At 41.6% G+C, this 16,796-nt stretch overlaps 1 protein-coding gene across 1 annotated transcript in view; it reads right to left on the bottom strand.

Moving 5' to 3' along the window:
• TAF1B (TATA-box binding protein associated factor, RNA polymerase I subunit B) overlaps window positions 1-16,796 on the bottom strand; it is a 64,486-nt gene that overhangs the window by 31,147 nt on the left and 16,543 nt on the right. The window contains exons 7-8 of the mRNA XM_069973972.1: window positions 16,285-16,456; window positions 14,859-14,958 (exon numbers count right to left, since the gene is read on the bottom strand). Of these exons, the coding sequence (XP_069830073.1) occupies window positions 14,859-14,958; window positions 16,285-16,456 (272 nt within the window). The remainder of the gene's footprint in view (window positions 1-14,858; window positions 14,959-16,284; window positions 16,457-16,796) is intronic.

Here is a 16,796-nt window from a genome sequence, read left to right as displayed (position 1 = left end):
CTGTGCCCCGACAGTGGAGATCCCCTGACCCTCCCACCTTGGAGGACTGCAGAAGTCACCCACATTCACCATATGGAGGATCCTATCTCCATTACCCCGGAGGCGGTGAAAAAAATACACTGCTACATGAAGTTAGTGGCTGCTTTTTAAATCCTCAGATTCTTATAGAAACGCAATGTTTTCCCCCCTGGGTGTATCACCACCTGGCCTTTTCCTGCCATCCACAGCCTATACACTGGATGCCACCATGTTGCTCTCTCCCCTCCTCCATAAAGTTTAACAGTGCCCTGTGCAACAGTGCTCTAATCTCTAATGTCTCTCAACATATTCCCTCTCCATGTTTTCTTTCTACTATTCTTTTTAAAGTTCTTGTTTCCTCATCATTGAAGAGTCTCAGTGAGTTTCTTTTTCTTCTCCATTGAGGTCCATGATGGTGCAGTCCTTTCTGCTGTGATACAGAGAGCGCCCCTTTTGTAAATAACTTCATTTCTGTTTCCGAATGATTTGGAGTAGTGTATACTATATAGTGTAAATGTCGCCCTTAGGGGCCCCACTAGGATGGCTCCTTACGGTACTATTTTACTTTCTCTTTTATCGGTGTGGATTCAAACGCAATTAGTATATAAAAGATGTCTCTTAGTTACTCTGTGTCATTTGTGCCAATTATATGGACATGTTGTCCACTGTTTTTTCCTTTTCTTTTTCTGTAGAACTGAAAATTAATAAAACTTTCTAATACGCAAAAAAAACCACACACACACACACACACACACACACACACACACACACACACACACACACACACACACACCGTACTTTTAAATACAGTTATATTACAAAGCAATATTAGAAGTTGCACTGAGTAAAGATTTAAAGGGGGTTATCCAGCAATACAAAAATATGGCCACTTTGTTCCAGAGACAGCGCCACTCTGTCTCCAGTTTGGATGTAGGTTTTGTAACTTATGGTGCTTTTACACAGAGATTTATCTGACACATTAAAGGGGTTATCCAGTGATTTATTTTTTTTAAATCAACTGGTTTCAAAAAGTTATATATAGAGAGATGATAGCAGAGAGCACTGCGTCAGACTGAAAAGAAAACAACTATTCCTGCAGGACATACAGCAGCTGATAAGTATGGGAAGACTTGGGATTTGAAGACTTGATTTGAAAGGAAAAGATTTTCACAGGATAACCCCTTTAATGCAGCGACACTTGCTGCTTACATGCTGCGGATTACATGAATATACTGTTAAGTTATGTGCATACTAAGTATTTTGAGACTCATTTTTAGGGGGGAATTCATACGTCCATGCACGGTCTGTCAATATGGATGACATGCTATCGAGGTGGGGTTTTTTTCCTGACATTTACAACATTTTTAGAGACAGACTTTTTTTTTTGTCCATCAGCAAATTTTTTATTATGCAATTTGCAAATTAACATTTTTTTATGTAAACTACCAAAAATACATTTCTAAAACTGATTTTTATTTTTTATGAAAATGGTACCAAAGCAATCTCTTGCACTTATTTTTCCATCAGTAGTAATTAAAGGCATATAATTTAACCACACATGGACTGCTATTCATTTTCCCATTGAATTCAATACAATTGAAAAGGATAGATAAATGCTGCTTTTTAGCTTTTTATGTCTCAAAATAAGTCCCAGACAACAGTGTGTGAACCAAGTCTTACAAGCTGAATGGGAAGCGTAAGACTAGAATCAGAATTAATCAAATGGACGTCCCCTTTTATAACATCGGATCTCCTGTACTGTATTGTGTCTGATTCATCTCTTCCACATTGCAGCTGCTTTGACCCAAGGAGACAATCTGAGCAGGTTGCATAATATCTACAGGGAATTGTCAGACTTTTCAATGAACAACTTCTGCTTTCTAATTGAAAGAACAAAAACTCTTAAGCTTTTTGTCCTCCCCTTTAAGAAGAGCAAACAGACAATCTTATTGATTGTAGATAAATAAGCTGGTGGGACTATACAGTAAACTTTACTATGTTCTTTATACATAACGCCCCCCCCCCCCCTTTCTTACTTAGAGGGGAGTTGAGTTGAAAGTAGAAAACAGCCCTTGGAATGCTGGGAAAAAATCTTTTATAGAAATCTCACAAAATATAGCCGGGTTTTGTGTTCTCGATTAGGTCATACCTAGGACAGGTAAGGACAAGCTAGAGTTTCTGTTTCACAAGAGATTACTCCCAAGTAAAAGCTGAGGACAATGAGCTTTCCAAACACCTACTTCCTGCTACTATGGAAAAGCGAGAGCCTCGCCCATGCTGACAGTGGGCTTTCCAAGGGCATGTTCACAACGTGGCACAGAAACTCATGTGTATCTATGTCAAGGGAGAGATGCCAGCTGGTGACTGCCGGCAGATTATATTCTCTAGCCGAGTGAGCCAAAACTCTGACTAGAAGACACTAAGCACGACTGCAGGCAGCAGTCACCACTAAAGCAAACTTACTGATTTAAAAAGTAACCTTTAAATACACCCAGTTGTCATTTATTTATCTGAGCTTAGGAGTCCAGTGGGTGGAGTTACTCAGTACCTTCTTACAGGGATGAGGGCCCCTAGTGCCCACGGCAGCCATAAAATGGTCTAAGCAGCATACCCATCTTACAGTCCAGCACTGATCCCTACTACGGATATGAAACAAACATAGAAAGATCCCTACACAATAACCGCTGCTTGCTGTTATTCCTATGTGCTTAGCGAGTCAAACCAAGAAAGGAAATCATCTTAGCAACTGATGAACGTCTTAATGGAAAACACCTAAGAACTGGGCTGGTCTTTAGAGAAAGGAATTAAAGGTACAATGAATACCGCAGAGATCACTGCAATCACAATAATAGAAAAACAGGCTATTCTACATTTTTAACATGTCTCAAAAACATTCCAAATACTTACTAAGTCTTGTTAGACAGTGCAACCTTTAGTATTGTGCTGGATGCTATAAAGACAAATGGTTTTCTGGGACTTCTTTTCATTGATGGTCATCAAATGTGATTGCTGGGGATCCAACACCTAATACCCCTGCTGGAGAGCCATGGTGCCCATATACAGTACAGGCGGTGGCAAACATTGTGTAGTAATATAAAAAATGAACATCGCTCTATAGTGTAGAAATCAGACAGAAGGGCATCAGGAAAAAGACAAAAAGGAGATTCTCACCTGATGGTGTTGTGCCAATACAAGGTACAACACTCGACCACAACAGGTATATGAACCGCAGCCCCTCCCAGGCAACCACAACGGGAGAGTAACAGCCACAGAATCCTCCACTCTACAACTGGGTCCAACGGGTGCAGGTCCAGGTAAAAAAAAGCAAGGCAAAATAAAGTACTAAAAATTTATTAAAAAACGTCACAACGCACCGATCCCTTTCTCAAGTGTCTGACCACTATTTTGCCCTGCTGTTTTTACCTGGACCTGCGCCCCTTGGACCCAGTTGTGCAGTGGAGGATTCCGTTGCTGAAACATTGTGTCATGCCCATGCTGGGTTACTGCCGCGCAGTTCCCATTGAAGTGAATAAGAGCTAAGCTGCAATAAGAGCCGTGGGCAGGGTGATGGATGTCAGACCTCCACTGATCTGATGGACAAGCCTTCAAAAAAAAAAAAAGCCTCCTTCAAGGGTCTGATATATTTAATAAAGATCTGATCTTTGTTTTTCTGATAAAAAAACTGCACGTTACATTGTAGATATAAAATCATAACATGCTGCCCCAACAGACACCACTACAGAGAGTACAATGTATACTGTGCTGTAACAAAGTGCAGCAGATTTCACGCGAGATCCGCTGTGGACCAGAACCGGGAGCCTGACATGCAGCCACGTCGCCAGAGCAGGAAATGTATGCTCTCGGCGGCGGGCGGCGGGGCTGCAGGCGGCAGGGGGTTAAAGCGCATACTCACAGCGGAATGTCAATCCCGCTGCAAGTATGTGCTCTATAGGAATGAATGGCACTGGATCCGCAGCTGATCCGGTAGGTGTGAATGCACCCTTAAGATAAAGTTCTGGCAACAACCAAGTTGCTGGAGAACAGTGCATTTAATGACAAGAAATACAGGCTTCTACAAGGTGCCCCAAAACTGCAATGGGACTGTAAACCACCTCCACCTACTGGCTGAACATGCCCCCCCACCAATGATTTTCAATGGAGGAGGCCAGCCAAATCGAAGCTCGGAGGGGCGGTAGCCACGCCACCAGTACTTCTAACGGCTTACCAGGCACAACAGCACAGGAACGGCTCTGAGGCTAAAAGTAAGAGAAATACCTTTATCTTCAGCGCCCCGTGCCCACAAGGGAGCTGTCAGCAGGTTAGACTCCCCTTTAAAACAGCTTGAACCAAAAGTCTTGGTGGCAGGCCTTGGCAGCTTCTTGTCACCGCACCAGCCTTAACTGACAGATCTCCATTAGCCACCCCAATGACTTGTTGTTTAAGCAGCAGGAAAGTGAAGATAAGCTTTCATTCAAGAGGGTATCCAGGATTAGAAAAAACACATCACCACCCCTGTGTGCAGAATTACAATTCAGCTCCATTTATTTCCAATGGAAATGAGCTGCGAAACCCACACCCTAACTAAAAGACAGGAGAGGTGCTGTTTCTGGAAGAAAGCTGCCATGTTTTTATAAGCCTATATTCATTTTCCTCAGGTATTATATTTTCATCGCCCAGGGGTGTATGCCATATCAACTACAGATAGAACTACCTCTGCTGGTTCCACAAGTCTGGCTCACAATATGTGTAAAACCAGACTGTTCTCTTCTGGGAAAATAATGACTGTGTTGATGGTTCAATGAACTGTCCAAGAATAAGTCGTTCATGAAAGAACTGGAAAATCCAGACCCACCAATATGACTGTTCTATGTTCATGTACGTACAGATCCCAACCATAAAGTAAACCAACCAGTGATAATACTAAAACCCTGCCTGATATTGTGTAGCACCACTGAATTATGGTCCGTTAAACTGAAAGTGTCTTGTAATTGTCCTAACACATTAGGAGCAAATCCTTTAAAGGGGTTATCCAGTGCTTCAAAAACATGGCCACTTTCTTTTAGAGACAACACAACTCGTCTCCAGTTCAGATGCGGTTTGCAATTAAGCTCCATTCATTTCAACAGAACTTTTGGAAAAACTCCTACAGTAGTTTTTGAGCCAAAGCCAGGAGTGGATCGGGCAGGTAGGAGGCATACAAGGGCTTACTTTATTTTACCCATTACTTTAAACCCACTTCTGGTTTTGGCCATTGCAGCACTTATATGAAAAACTACCATGTGTGAAACCAGCATTAAAAACGAGACTACTCTATACGAGACTATACACTGCAAAACTCAAAAATATACCTCTCTCACAACCCCTTTATGCTGGCGGAACTGCAGTACTGGCTTGTTGCTTCACATTCTCTGGAAATGCCCGAGGATCACTGGCTACTGGTCTCCAATCGCACAGTTTCTGAAAGAGCTACTAAATACTAAAGCCCCTATTACAAAAAACGATTATTGGCCGTATTCGGTCGATATCGGCCAATCGTCTCGTGTCATAGAAGACAACAATCAGGCGACATGCACAATGTCCGCTGATTGTCGTCTTTTAACATGTTAAAAAATCAACGATCACGAAAGCAGTGGTCTGCTGCCATCGCCCTGTGCAATAGGAGCAGCGGCAGCAGACTGCCGGTATCTTCTATGGGCTGCCCGGATCTACTTATTGCAAAACAATGGAAACAACTTGAGCATCCTACTTTCTCTAGCATCCTACCTATGCTGGTAAACATTTATCTTACAGAAAAATATATCTCCTATGGCCTGGGTACCACTAAGTCCTTTGTTCTAACTTGGTCCCCATGGATAAATAGCAGATTTCAGAAGGATGATTAGGATGGCCACTGCCTTATAGAACATATCTCCCCTATATAGATGAATCCATGTGATATGTTTAGCTTAAACCACCATACACTTATCTCTTTTGGTTAACCGCGTGTATCTGTGTGTTGTTATTTACCAATATCCGACCTATCTCATGTCTTTATGTTTATTGTATACTGTCATATTTACACTGACACGTTGATGCTGTTTGTAACTCTTTATTCGTGTTAGGGTCCTATGGGGGCCCAATGAATACTGTAAACGAGCCCCGATCTGCTAGATTGGAGCTTGTTTACTGGGCCTATTAAACAGCCTGATAATCGTTTAGCAAGGGCTGCATGGACATCGTTACTGATGTCCTTGCAGTCCTTGCCCAAACAGTATACATTACCCATCCACGCTTCAGGGCTCCTACTGCAGTTTGCACGTAAAACACATAGTGATGCATAGTTGGTGGCTGATGATTTTAGGTCTCTATTATACTGAACGATAATCGGCCAGATTTGGCTGATTATCGCTCCGTGTAATAGGGCCCTTACTTGTTATAAAACGATAAAAATTATTTCCATAAAAAGTTTGAACCACAATCCTGTAAAAATTTTTTGTAATGTCTGCATGCACTGTGTCCTTCAGAGGAAGTCACACAAACACTTTGCAGTCGCTCTTATACCCACCTCCCTGTGGAAGGTCCTAAGGGCCCTATTTCACCGGACGATTATCGTTCGCATAATCGTTAACGATCTCAAACGACTGCTATTGCGAAAGACCTGAAAACGTTCACTCATTTCCATGGAACAATAATCGTTAGTTATGATCGTATTTGCGATCGTTTTTCTTCGCTATTTCTTCGCTATTGTGTTCGTATCTACTGCGAACGACCGAACGACGTCTTATTCAATGCGAACGTTTTGCGAACGAGCAACGATAAAAATAGGTCCAGGTCTTATAAAGTGATCAACGATTTCTCGTTCGGTCGTTAATCGTTAACTGCATTTTAACCGAACGATTATCGTTTAGATTCGAACAATTAAACAATAATCTGAACGATAATTGTCCGGTGGAATAGAGCCCTAAGTCTGCAAAAGCTCTTTATTCACTCAATATCTGTGTAGAATTAAGAAACCTCGGGCCTGGAGAAAGGCTTATTTCAGCCAAAACCTCACCCCTACAAATTCCTGGTACAGGATTATTGCAGGAAAAAGAAGGCAATCCTATAATCTAAAGGCTGGGTCTACATGGGGGCTGACCTTAAAAAACAAACCTGAATGCGGTTGGCAACACGTACCACCAAACAACTAATAATCGAATAGGACCAAACAATTCATAGGTACAGAAAGTATTTTTGCTCAGGGAAAAGTTTCTACGACTCCTGTGTGGGAGGACTAATGTAATTTATGTCCTCAGCCACAAATCATACAGGTTGTTCAGTGACAGCTATCCACCCATGTGTACAAGCAATGGATAGAAAGTACAGCTGAGGCCTCCTAGTGGTGCATTCTCCTGGATGACATCCCTGGTGATACACTGTCCGGCCTTCACACCACTTCTCTTCTGCTGATTATACTGCAGGTTGGCAGATAAGAAGTGAACAGATTTTTTAGATACGTTAGATTTATAGATCATTTGGGTGATATTGCGGGTAAACGGTAATATAATGAACAAAACTGTTCAGTGTACAATCTAAAAAGGAGCTACATAAATAGTTTATATTGAAATTCCATTATATACCTCTATTACTGTAGCTGGCCTCTTATTGGCAGGGACATATAGCATGTAAGTGAATATCCTTTTCATCCAGCCATTGACATAGGCTCTTTTTCTGCTGACCATTTCCCAAGGACTGTTGCCTCTCAATCTCAATCGACCGCTATTTTGAAAGACCTGAAAACATTCACTCATTTCCATGGAACGATAATCGTTACTTATGATCGTATTTGCAATCGTATTTTCTTTGCCATTTCTTCGCTATAACGTTCGTATCTACTGCGAACGACCGAAAGACGTCTTATTCAATGCGAACGATTTGCAAACGAGCAATGATAAAAATAGGTCCAGGTCTTATAAAGCAATCAACGATTTCTCGTTCGGTCGTTAATCGTTAACTGCATTTCAACCGAACGATTATCGTTTAGATTCGAACAATTTAATGATAATCTGAACGATAATCGTCCGGTGGAATAGGGCCCTAAGAATAATAAAGTATACTTACCCAGACAGATCCCCTGCCGCTGCAGTTCTCCCGAGTGTCCAGTCCCTGCAGCAGTCCCTTCTTTCTGGTTCCTAAGTGCTGTGCAGACAGAAACTGCCCACATGGCATAGTAATAGGCTTACTACAGAATCAACCTCCTGTAGCAAACCAAAGAGAGAAGCATTCAGCTGCATGCTTCTCCCAGCTTAGCTTAGAGGTCAGTGGGGGTCAGAACACCCAAAACTATTAAAACTTTTGAAATGTCTTTGTGACACATCAAATGTTTTTTCAAATAACAGCGACACTATAAAGAAACGCAGACAAAACTGATATACTAGGTTGGTGGTAAGTTCCACTGGATGCAGAATATATAGGACAAGGATACACTGATCCTAGGGGAATATATCTGTACATACCAGCAGCAGACAGGGCCTGTACAGTACCATATCAGGGGAACTGTTAAGAATCTTTGTACAGGATTTTGCAGCGTCCCTGATCCCTTAAAGAGGTTTTCCAGGCAAAATGGACCGTACACAGGATATCTCATCATTCAGTGATGGGTTAGGTGCAGACACCCAGAACCCATGCCGATCAGCTGATTGGTGCCGCACTACACACTGGCGTGAATGCAGTGTGTCAAGACCCCACAGATCAGTCCGTTTTGTCCAGAAACACTTTATACTACCACAGTGCAATATAAAGTGTATGGGGCTCTCCCAACACTCCACCGACAGAGACGTCAGTGGAGATAGGGGTCAGACGTGATGTTCCTATATAGAAGAGGGTCCCATAGACTTTCTTTATCTAGGGATCAGTGGGGGTCTGTGCACTAACTGATTAAAACTTTTAACATGTAAAAAGTTTCTTGAAGCGACAATGCCCCTTTAAGAGTATTCAACTTTCTCAATAATTCCAGAAGAGCCTCATACACTGAAGAAATTCCCACTTTCACTTGAAGAAAAATAATACGCCTGATCCTTTGTTTTAAAGGCAAATACATTAAAACATGGAGTAGGCGGGATCACTCATTTAGAGGCGATATGTTGGCCAGCAAACAGCGGCCGTGTTCCCGATGCTGACAGATCCCTGGTCACACACATTTCCCACAGCTGGAGAACAAACATGAGGTCTAATGTCATGTGAGCTGCGGTGTCTGGACGTGGGCACAGGGCACGGGTGTCCGGTTACTGTGCAAATGACAGGGATTCAGGAATATGGACGGCTTTCAGGTATCCTTTTATGCTGGCGTATCATTTCATCAAACATCCTGGCATGTTTTCTCAAGCATTCCTCTGTTTATACCGGTGTAAATATTTAACAAGGATAATAATCTTATAGCTTAGTGCCGTCTTTATAAGCAGGGACACGATCTGCCCGGACCGCTGGGAAGAACTATGGTAAAGCACACACAGATAAGAGTTCATAACCATGGCACCAACATGGACGGTGCACTTAGTCAGCAAACAAAGCCAAACGAATGCACTATATACCCATCAGCCATAACATGGATTATATGGTGACAATGGCGTCTGTCAGGGTTGGGATATATAGGCAGCCAGGGATCAGTCAGGTCTTGAAGTTGACGTATTGTAAAGAGGAAATATTGATGAAAATAAGAATCCGATTTAGAGACAGAGTTGGTTTTTGAGTAAATAGTAAACGAGCGCCAATCTGCTAGATCGGCGCTTGTTTACAGAGCTTTTACACTGGCAGATTATTGGGCAGCAAGGGCTGCACAGATATCGTAAGCAATGTCCCGTTCCGCCCTTGCATTTAGTGTAAAATGCAAGGGCTGCACAAACGCGAATCACTATTACACGTAGCGATGTGCCGTCAGCAATCAATGATTTTCTTCGGCTGATCGTTGTATTTACTACACAAAGCAATAATTGCCAGAATCAGCCTGATTCGGCCGTTATTTCTCCATGTAACAGGGCCCAACAGCCATAGGAGGGATCTCCCCGCATTATACTACATTCATCACAAAGGATCAAAAACATTTTATTATTCTAGACATTTATACATGCACAGAGAAAATGTTTTTTTTTTTTTTTTAATAATTTTTTTTTTTTACGTTTTTAGTCCCCTTACCGATCAATGCAATACAATATATATCTGTGAAACTCCAGTGGTCTTTTTATGGCGGTCATGGAGGACTTTATCCGATTGTGGGGCGGGGAGAAAATGTTATGGGTGCACTGACTGTCTAACTGCTGGCACGATTGACACTGGTATCTAGAGTAATAAAGGTTGCTCCCTGTTCCCACAACAGGGTAAACTAGCTGATGAGTGGGTGATACCCCTCAAATCACATGAAAGAAGGTCAACTGTCCACAGGGTTAAGTGACAGTGCACATAGTTATAGTGAACAGATCAGAGGCCGAGCATGCATGATGTCAGTTTATTCACTAGGGGGACAACTGAACTCCATTCTTGTGTTCAGCATGGACCCCGCCAGCTGGACCCCTATGATAAGCTAGTTATCCCGATTCTAAGTATAGGGGACATCCTCTGTTCTTATTAACCCCTTTAACAGAGCTGTGCTGTCTATGCACACACCTGCAATGAGATCCAAAGTCCGAAGTTACACAATGCATTTGCAACCAAAATCCACTTTCATAGATATAGGTCTACAACCATCTGTTTTTGGTTGATGAATCGGCTGGCATAAAGGTTTCTTTTGTTAGCAGCTCCTCTTTATTTATCATCCATTAGGTAGGAAATAGCTCAGGAGGTTATATTGGCTTTTTGTTGCTTAATACCTGGATATACTTTTATTTGTCATGAAAGGCTTCAAAAGGTTCTTTTCACAGATTTATTGCCCTTTAAAATCTGTACTTCACTTAGATCATACTCAAGAATAGCTTCACAATCTCTAAGCCTTTCATCAACTGAACCAGGAGACATGGAGACATGGAGACAGTGGAGATTGTACACCGGGTGGGCAAAAACCTGGGAACACCAGAGTATCGAATATATATATATATATATATATATATATATATATATATATATATACATACATACACACATTTGTTGCACATCTCCATCCAAAACAGAATAGGTGTTAATGGGCTAAATAATGGTAAAATTGTCCAATCAGGTAGAGCTCAATTCATTATCTATGGGGTGTCCACAACCAATAGATGTTTGTTTGTTTGTTTGTTTGTTTGTTTGTTTTTTTGGGGGGGAGGGAGTGCAACCAATTTCAAGGGGATTTCATAAAGGTTTGTGGTCTGGTTTGTGTTTTCTTTTCCGCACAAATTGTGATAGTTGTCCCACACATTTCGGTCCTATACCAGGACTATGAGACAGTAGTCCCATAGGTGTGTTCTGTTGCACCAATACCATGACAGCAGCATGTCATCAGCTCACAATCTAAACCAGAATGCTTTCTAGAATCGTTGCTTTCTCCAAAGAAATATAGGCACATCAGACGTGTGGATAAAAGCGCCAGGTTTTATGTAAGCCAAATAATCTCCAAAGAGAAGCGAGGGACCTCGGGGAAGTTAAAAGCAATAGCCCCAGTCTGCGGGTGTGTACAGAGAAGTGGTACTACAGAGGGGAGATGAAAAGTCCTTTTCATGTTGGCGGAGAGGACATATAAGGCTGCTACAGGACTGGGCTTGTGCTGTATTCACAGGTTTAATGGGTCAAAATGGGTCAGTTTGTGTCTTATGCTTTTTAATTCCGCACGAAAAGTAACTGCAAATCAAAAGAGAGGCCTGTAAGGGCCATATTACACAGAAAGATTATCAGCCGAAAAAATCGTTATATCGTTCAAATTTAATCAATAATCTTGGTGTGTATATGCAGGCAACGATCAAACAACTAACAAAAACGCGTCAGTATGTCGCCAATCACATCTTTTGAGCTGACCATAAAATCATGGTTAATCGTTTAGTAATTGTTCGCAAATCTTTCAGTTTTTGTACACTACGGTTTCTGTAGGGTGAACTGGACGGACTCTTTTTTTTTTTTTAAACCTTATTAAAAGGGGTACTCCAGTACTGATTAAAAAAACAAAAAAAAAAAAACAACAATCATAAACATAGTTTTTACATTTACCATCCTCCGGAGTCTGTCTTTCCCGCTGTTTGCAGGTCCCTGAAACTCCAGTTGGTGGCTTTTTTTTTTCTTTACTTCCTGGTTTGGGCTTTCCCATGATTGTCTCACTTTGTCTCCTGTCTAACTGACTCTGTAAAACTGTTAGATGGCTTACATCTTGTTCAGCCAATCAGAGCTAAGCAACCTGAGTCATCTGACAAAGGGAGGCTGGATAAACAGGGCTTAGACCCGCCTCCCTCTTGATGATGTCATTGTCACAAAATGGCTTCACAGCATAGCCTGGGGTCAACAGTCATTGGGTAAGAATGAGTTTACTTTACTTCACTTCCTTGTGGGGGATTGAGGGAGAAGAAAATAGGGAAGGGGGGGCAGATAGGTGATTGAAGCATATTACACAGTTATATAACTTTGCATTGTGTTTTAATTACTGGGAAAAAGCTTTTCGCTGGAGTACCCCTTTAACCATGAAACAAATAGTACAGACAAAACTGTGTCTGGAAGCGATCTGTGGGATGTGTATACATATAGACTACCTCAGGTCTGTATACAAAGGATCTTTAGGACCATTAGAACATAGGTCCAATTCAGCTGCAACTCACAAGGCACTTCAGAGCTACTGTACACAGAGCAAATATATCAGTATTAATTGAACAGCTCATTTATATTACTAGTATATGTGTTATATTTGATTAGAGATGTGACGTATATGTGAAGTAAACTGTGCAATTTAACTATACTAATCTTAAAGATGTTTTGTAGGTACAAATTAAAGTGAAAAAATATATATTATAATTACTATATAAATTGGCTGCCATCTTTGAATAAAGGAGATCCACCTTAAGGGTATATTCACACGAACGGTCTCGCAGCGAGATTCTCGCTGCGAGTCCGGCAGGTCCTGGCAGTTCCCACAAACTATATACTCGCTGCGGTCTGAACAACCGCAGCGACTATGTAATTCTGCCGCCCTTAACCCCTTCTGCTCCCGGCCGGCTCCCTCGCTGTAAGCATACATTACCTCTCCTCGCTGCACGGGTCCGGCGTCCTGCTCTTCCGCCCGGCCAATCAGTGTGTTGCCCAGCCTCAGCCACTGATTGGCCAGATGGGAGAGCAGGACGCCGGACCTGTGCAGCGAGGAGAGGTAATGTATGCTTACAGCGGGGGAGCCGGCCGGGAGCAGAAGGGGTTAAGGCAGCGAGACCGCAGCGAGTATATAGTTTGTGGGAACTGCCAGGACCTGCCGGACTTGCAGCGAGAATCTCGCTGCGAGACCGTTCGTGTGAATATACCCTAATCATTACTGTGTCAGGGTGTTTGATTCTCAGTGCGCACTATAAACTTTCTAATTTGGAACAGACAGTCAATATGACAGTATGACAGCACTCGAGGTGAATCCATAACACTCCCACTATACTCTATGTCACGGCCTGGGAGAACATATCAAAAATAAAAAAAAAAACTTCACTCCGCACAATTATCCTTTCCAATATTTCCAAGTCTTCCGGAATTGCCTATACGCTTTCCTGTTTTTTTTTTTGCTTCCATCCCTCAATCAAGGGAGGAGAGTCCAGCCCTGATCAGCTCTTTTACACAACCAAGAATTGAAAACTGATTGGCCCCTAAAGTGTCACTGTCGTTATAACTTTCAAAATCTAAATCAGCAGTAGATGTGATATAAAGCAAGTTTGCAATTTACATTCATTATTTATCTTTTAGTTATCAAGGAGAACACGGCACTTCCTGTTTTCTTACTCTTTTCTTTCTCAAAATACAGAAAACAGTCAGAAAACAGAGAGAAGGCAGTCATGTGGCTGATGGACACATTGAGCCGTGACTGGCCGGAATCCCTGTGTTTAGTCTGTTTTTTTTTTTTCAACCAGCACAAGTCAGAAAATCTGCCTTCAGGAGACTGGACCTGGATTTCTGGTAAGTACAGCTTTGTTTTACAGCATAATAACAACAGCAAAAATAATGAATGTATATTGCAAACTTGCTGTATATCACATCTACTGTTGATTTAGACTTTGAAAGTTATAAGGACAGGTCCACTTTAACTTCTATATCTGACATTTGCGTTCCTCCAAGAAATGTGTGCAGTCAATGAATAAAATAAAACAGCATTAGGATAAAAGAGAAGAATATTCCATAAAGTGCTTGTCACTCATGTAAAAGACAAATCAACAGAGATCTACTCTCATAAAATATTAGAATTCACCAAAAAGTTGCTGACAGGAGCAACATTATTCATAGCAGTATTTCTAATAGTATTATCTGGATCAGTTGAGTTTCCTGTTATAAAAGTCAATATAGTTAGGTTTCATGTTTTAGGCTTTTTTTTTTTAATCTACTATGCTAGGAGACGTGCCTGACGCATGCTCTGAACATCCAGTTGTGTGTAGGTCGAAAATAGGAAGAGGCAGACAAAGTGATGTAACACTGCTGCTGGATCCGGCTTCACACATTACGTATTTGTAGTTGTTTTTCATAGGTTTGCATCGGAACTACAGACACTAATAAATAGGCCATTGGCACAGTTGATTCTTTTTATTTTAGATCCATTCTAGAATAAGAAAATACTTAAAAATGTGGCTGATGGCTGAGCTAAGTATAGTACATTTAAGCCAAAGCGGTATCAAAGGGCCATATACTCCATAAACAGAATCCTTAGTGGTCGATCAGAGCCCATAAATAATTTAAAGGTTGACGCCACATACCTGGATCTCAAAGATATTTATATCCCGTCCATACAGTTTCATTTTCTCTGGAAAGTACTGTTGAGGATTGTAGTATGGGATGTGATGGTAGAAAACCAACCTGTCCAATTAATGATAACATGTAAATCCATAATATGGTCTTAACATCACTGAATTATGACAGACACTATGGCGCTCAAACCTTTATACACTCCACAATGCTATACATAGGCTGCTTATTTTGTGTACATGTTACAGGTATCTCTACAGCCATTTGATCTGAATAAATAGAAACTGGGATTTAAAATGTTTTTGTTTTCTGTTCTAAAAACAGAAAAAAATTGAATATTCTATTTGGGGCCCAGATGTAACGTGCATCTCTAGGGGACCCAGTACATCCAAGCATTACATACATAGCTTCCCGAACACAATGGGAACTTTATTTCTCATTCATGGCACAGCACAAAGACAGCTATTCTAACACTGCACCAAACATTTAGAAATTTTTGAAGGGGTTGGCCACTTTATGGTAAAATAGTTCACTGTATATACTGACAGAAGCTCCCTGTGTACCTCATAGAGCTAAAATCAGACTTCCCTCCTCCAGACTGTGCTGCCCTGCTCTGTAGTGATTCTGTCCATAAGATGGCTGATTCCTATCGAGGACACAGGGGGCGGGGCATGGTCACATGCTCCTCCATGTCAGCCATCTTATGGAGAGATTCACCATAGAGCAGAGCAGCACAGCCTGAAGGAGAGGAATCAAAGTTTAGCTCTATGAGGTACACAGGGAGCTGCTGACAGTATGTACAGTGAGTAGACTTACTAATACTGAACAATTTTACTATAAAGTGGCCAACCCCTTTAAATTCATTTGTCAGCTGAAAAATCATCAGCCATTGGCCGCACATCTCTTCATGTAATAGGGGATGTATACCCAGTACACTGCACTGTGATGCACGCCCGATGCCATGAATGAAAGACCATAAAGAATGGAGACTGACATCACTGGGAAAATGGCACAACATGACCAATTCCACAATAGTAAGCGATTTACAAAGTTGATTAACATTAGGTTTCAAGAGGAATCAAAAACTCTTTTTAGCAATTGGAAAACCCATTTAATCATTTTACATCTGAAGAACTGAAGGTGTATTCCCATCTCAGCTTGTTATCTCTTATCCATAGCAAAGGGCATAATAAGCTGATCACTGGGGGGTCTGACTGCTTCTGTGTCTCCTTCTGAGGTCATACACACGAGGTACGTGTAATCCCAGAGGGAGACACAGCGATGCTGAGCGGTGCCAATCTGAAAGTTCTAAAAATGAGAATACCCCTAATGATGTGACATGATATGTTGTGTAGAATAACAAAGCCACAGGCAAAATATTTTCAGACTTATGTAAATAAGAAAATAAACTGAACAAAAATCGGTTTTGCCGCTTACCTTAGGAGGTCAGAAAGTGTGATTGATGCCCTAACCCACAGTAATGAGAGGTAGCAGAACGCAAGGGTCATTGGCATAGACATCTTTCTCTCCCAGGTTTTTTTCTTTAGGTATGAACCGCCATCTACAGACCCCGACTGGACAGAAACTGCAGAGATTACACTTTCTGCATCTGAAGACAAATAAGATACAAATCAATAACAGTAAAGCCTCCAAAATAAGAATATGCTAAATGTAAAGGTCCTCACACACCTTATACTTCTATCCCGCTGCGCAAATTCGGCTGTCAGTATAAAGTTTATTTCGCTCTCCCAACAGATGATGTAGAAGGAGATAGGGATCGGGTAAGATAGAAAATCTCTGCACAACCCCTTTGTTCAGAGAGAACTAAACCACCACCAGAGTAGTCTGGCTGTGGCTTATCCTTTCCCTCCCCACAGAGAATGCAGGAACACTCATCCTAAATGTTTATGTGTATGAGGAAGTTGGAAGAAATAACTGTCAGCCATATA

The sequence above is a fragment of the Dendropsophus ebraccatus genome, chromosome 6 (genome assembly GCF_027789765.1).
Source record: "Dendropsophus ebraccatus isolate aDenEbr1 chromosome 6, aDenEbr1.pat, whole genome shotgun sequence".
Lineage (NCBI taxonomy): Eukaryota > Metazoa > Chordata > Amphibia > Anura > Hylidae > Dendropsophus > Dendropsophus ebraccatus.
Note: the sequence above shows the minus strand (reverse complement) of the source record. Positions and strands in the feature narration are given on the sequence as shown.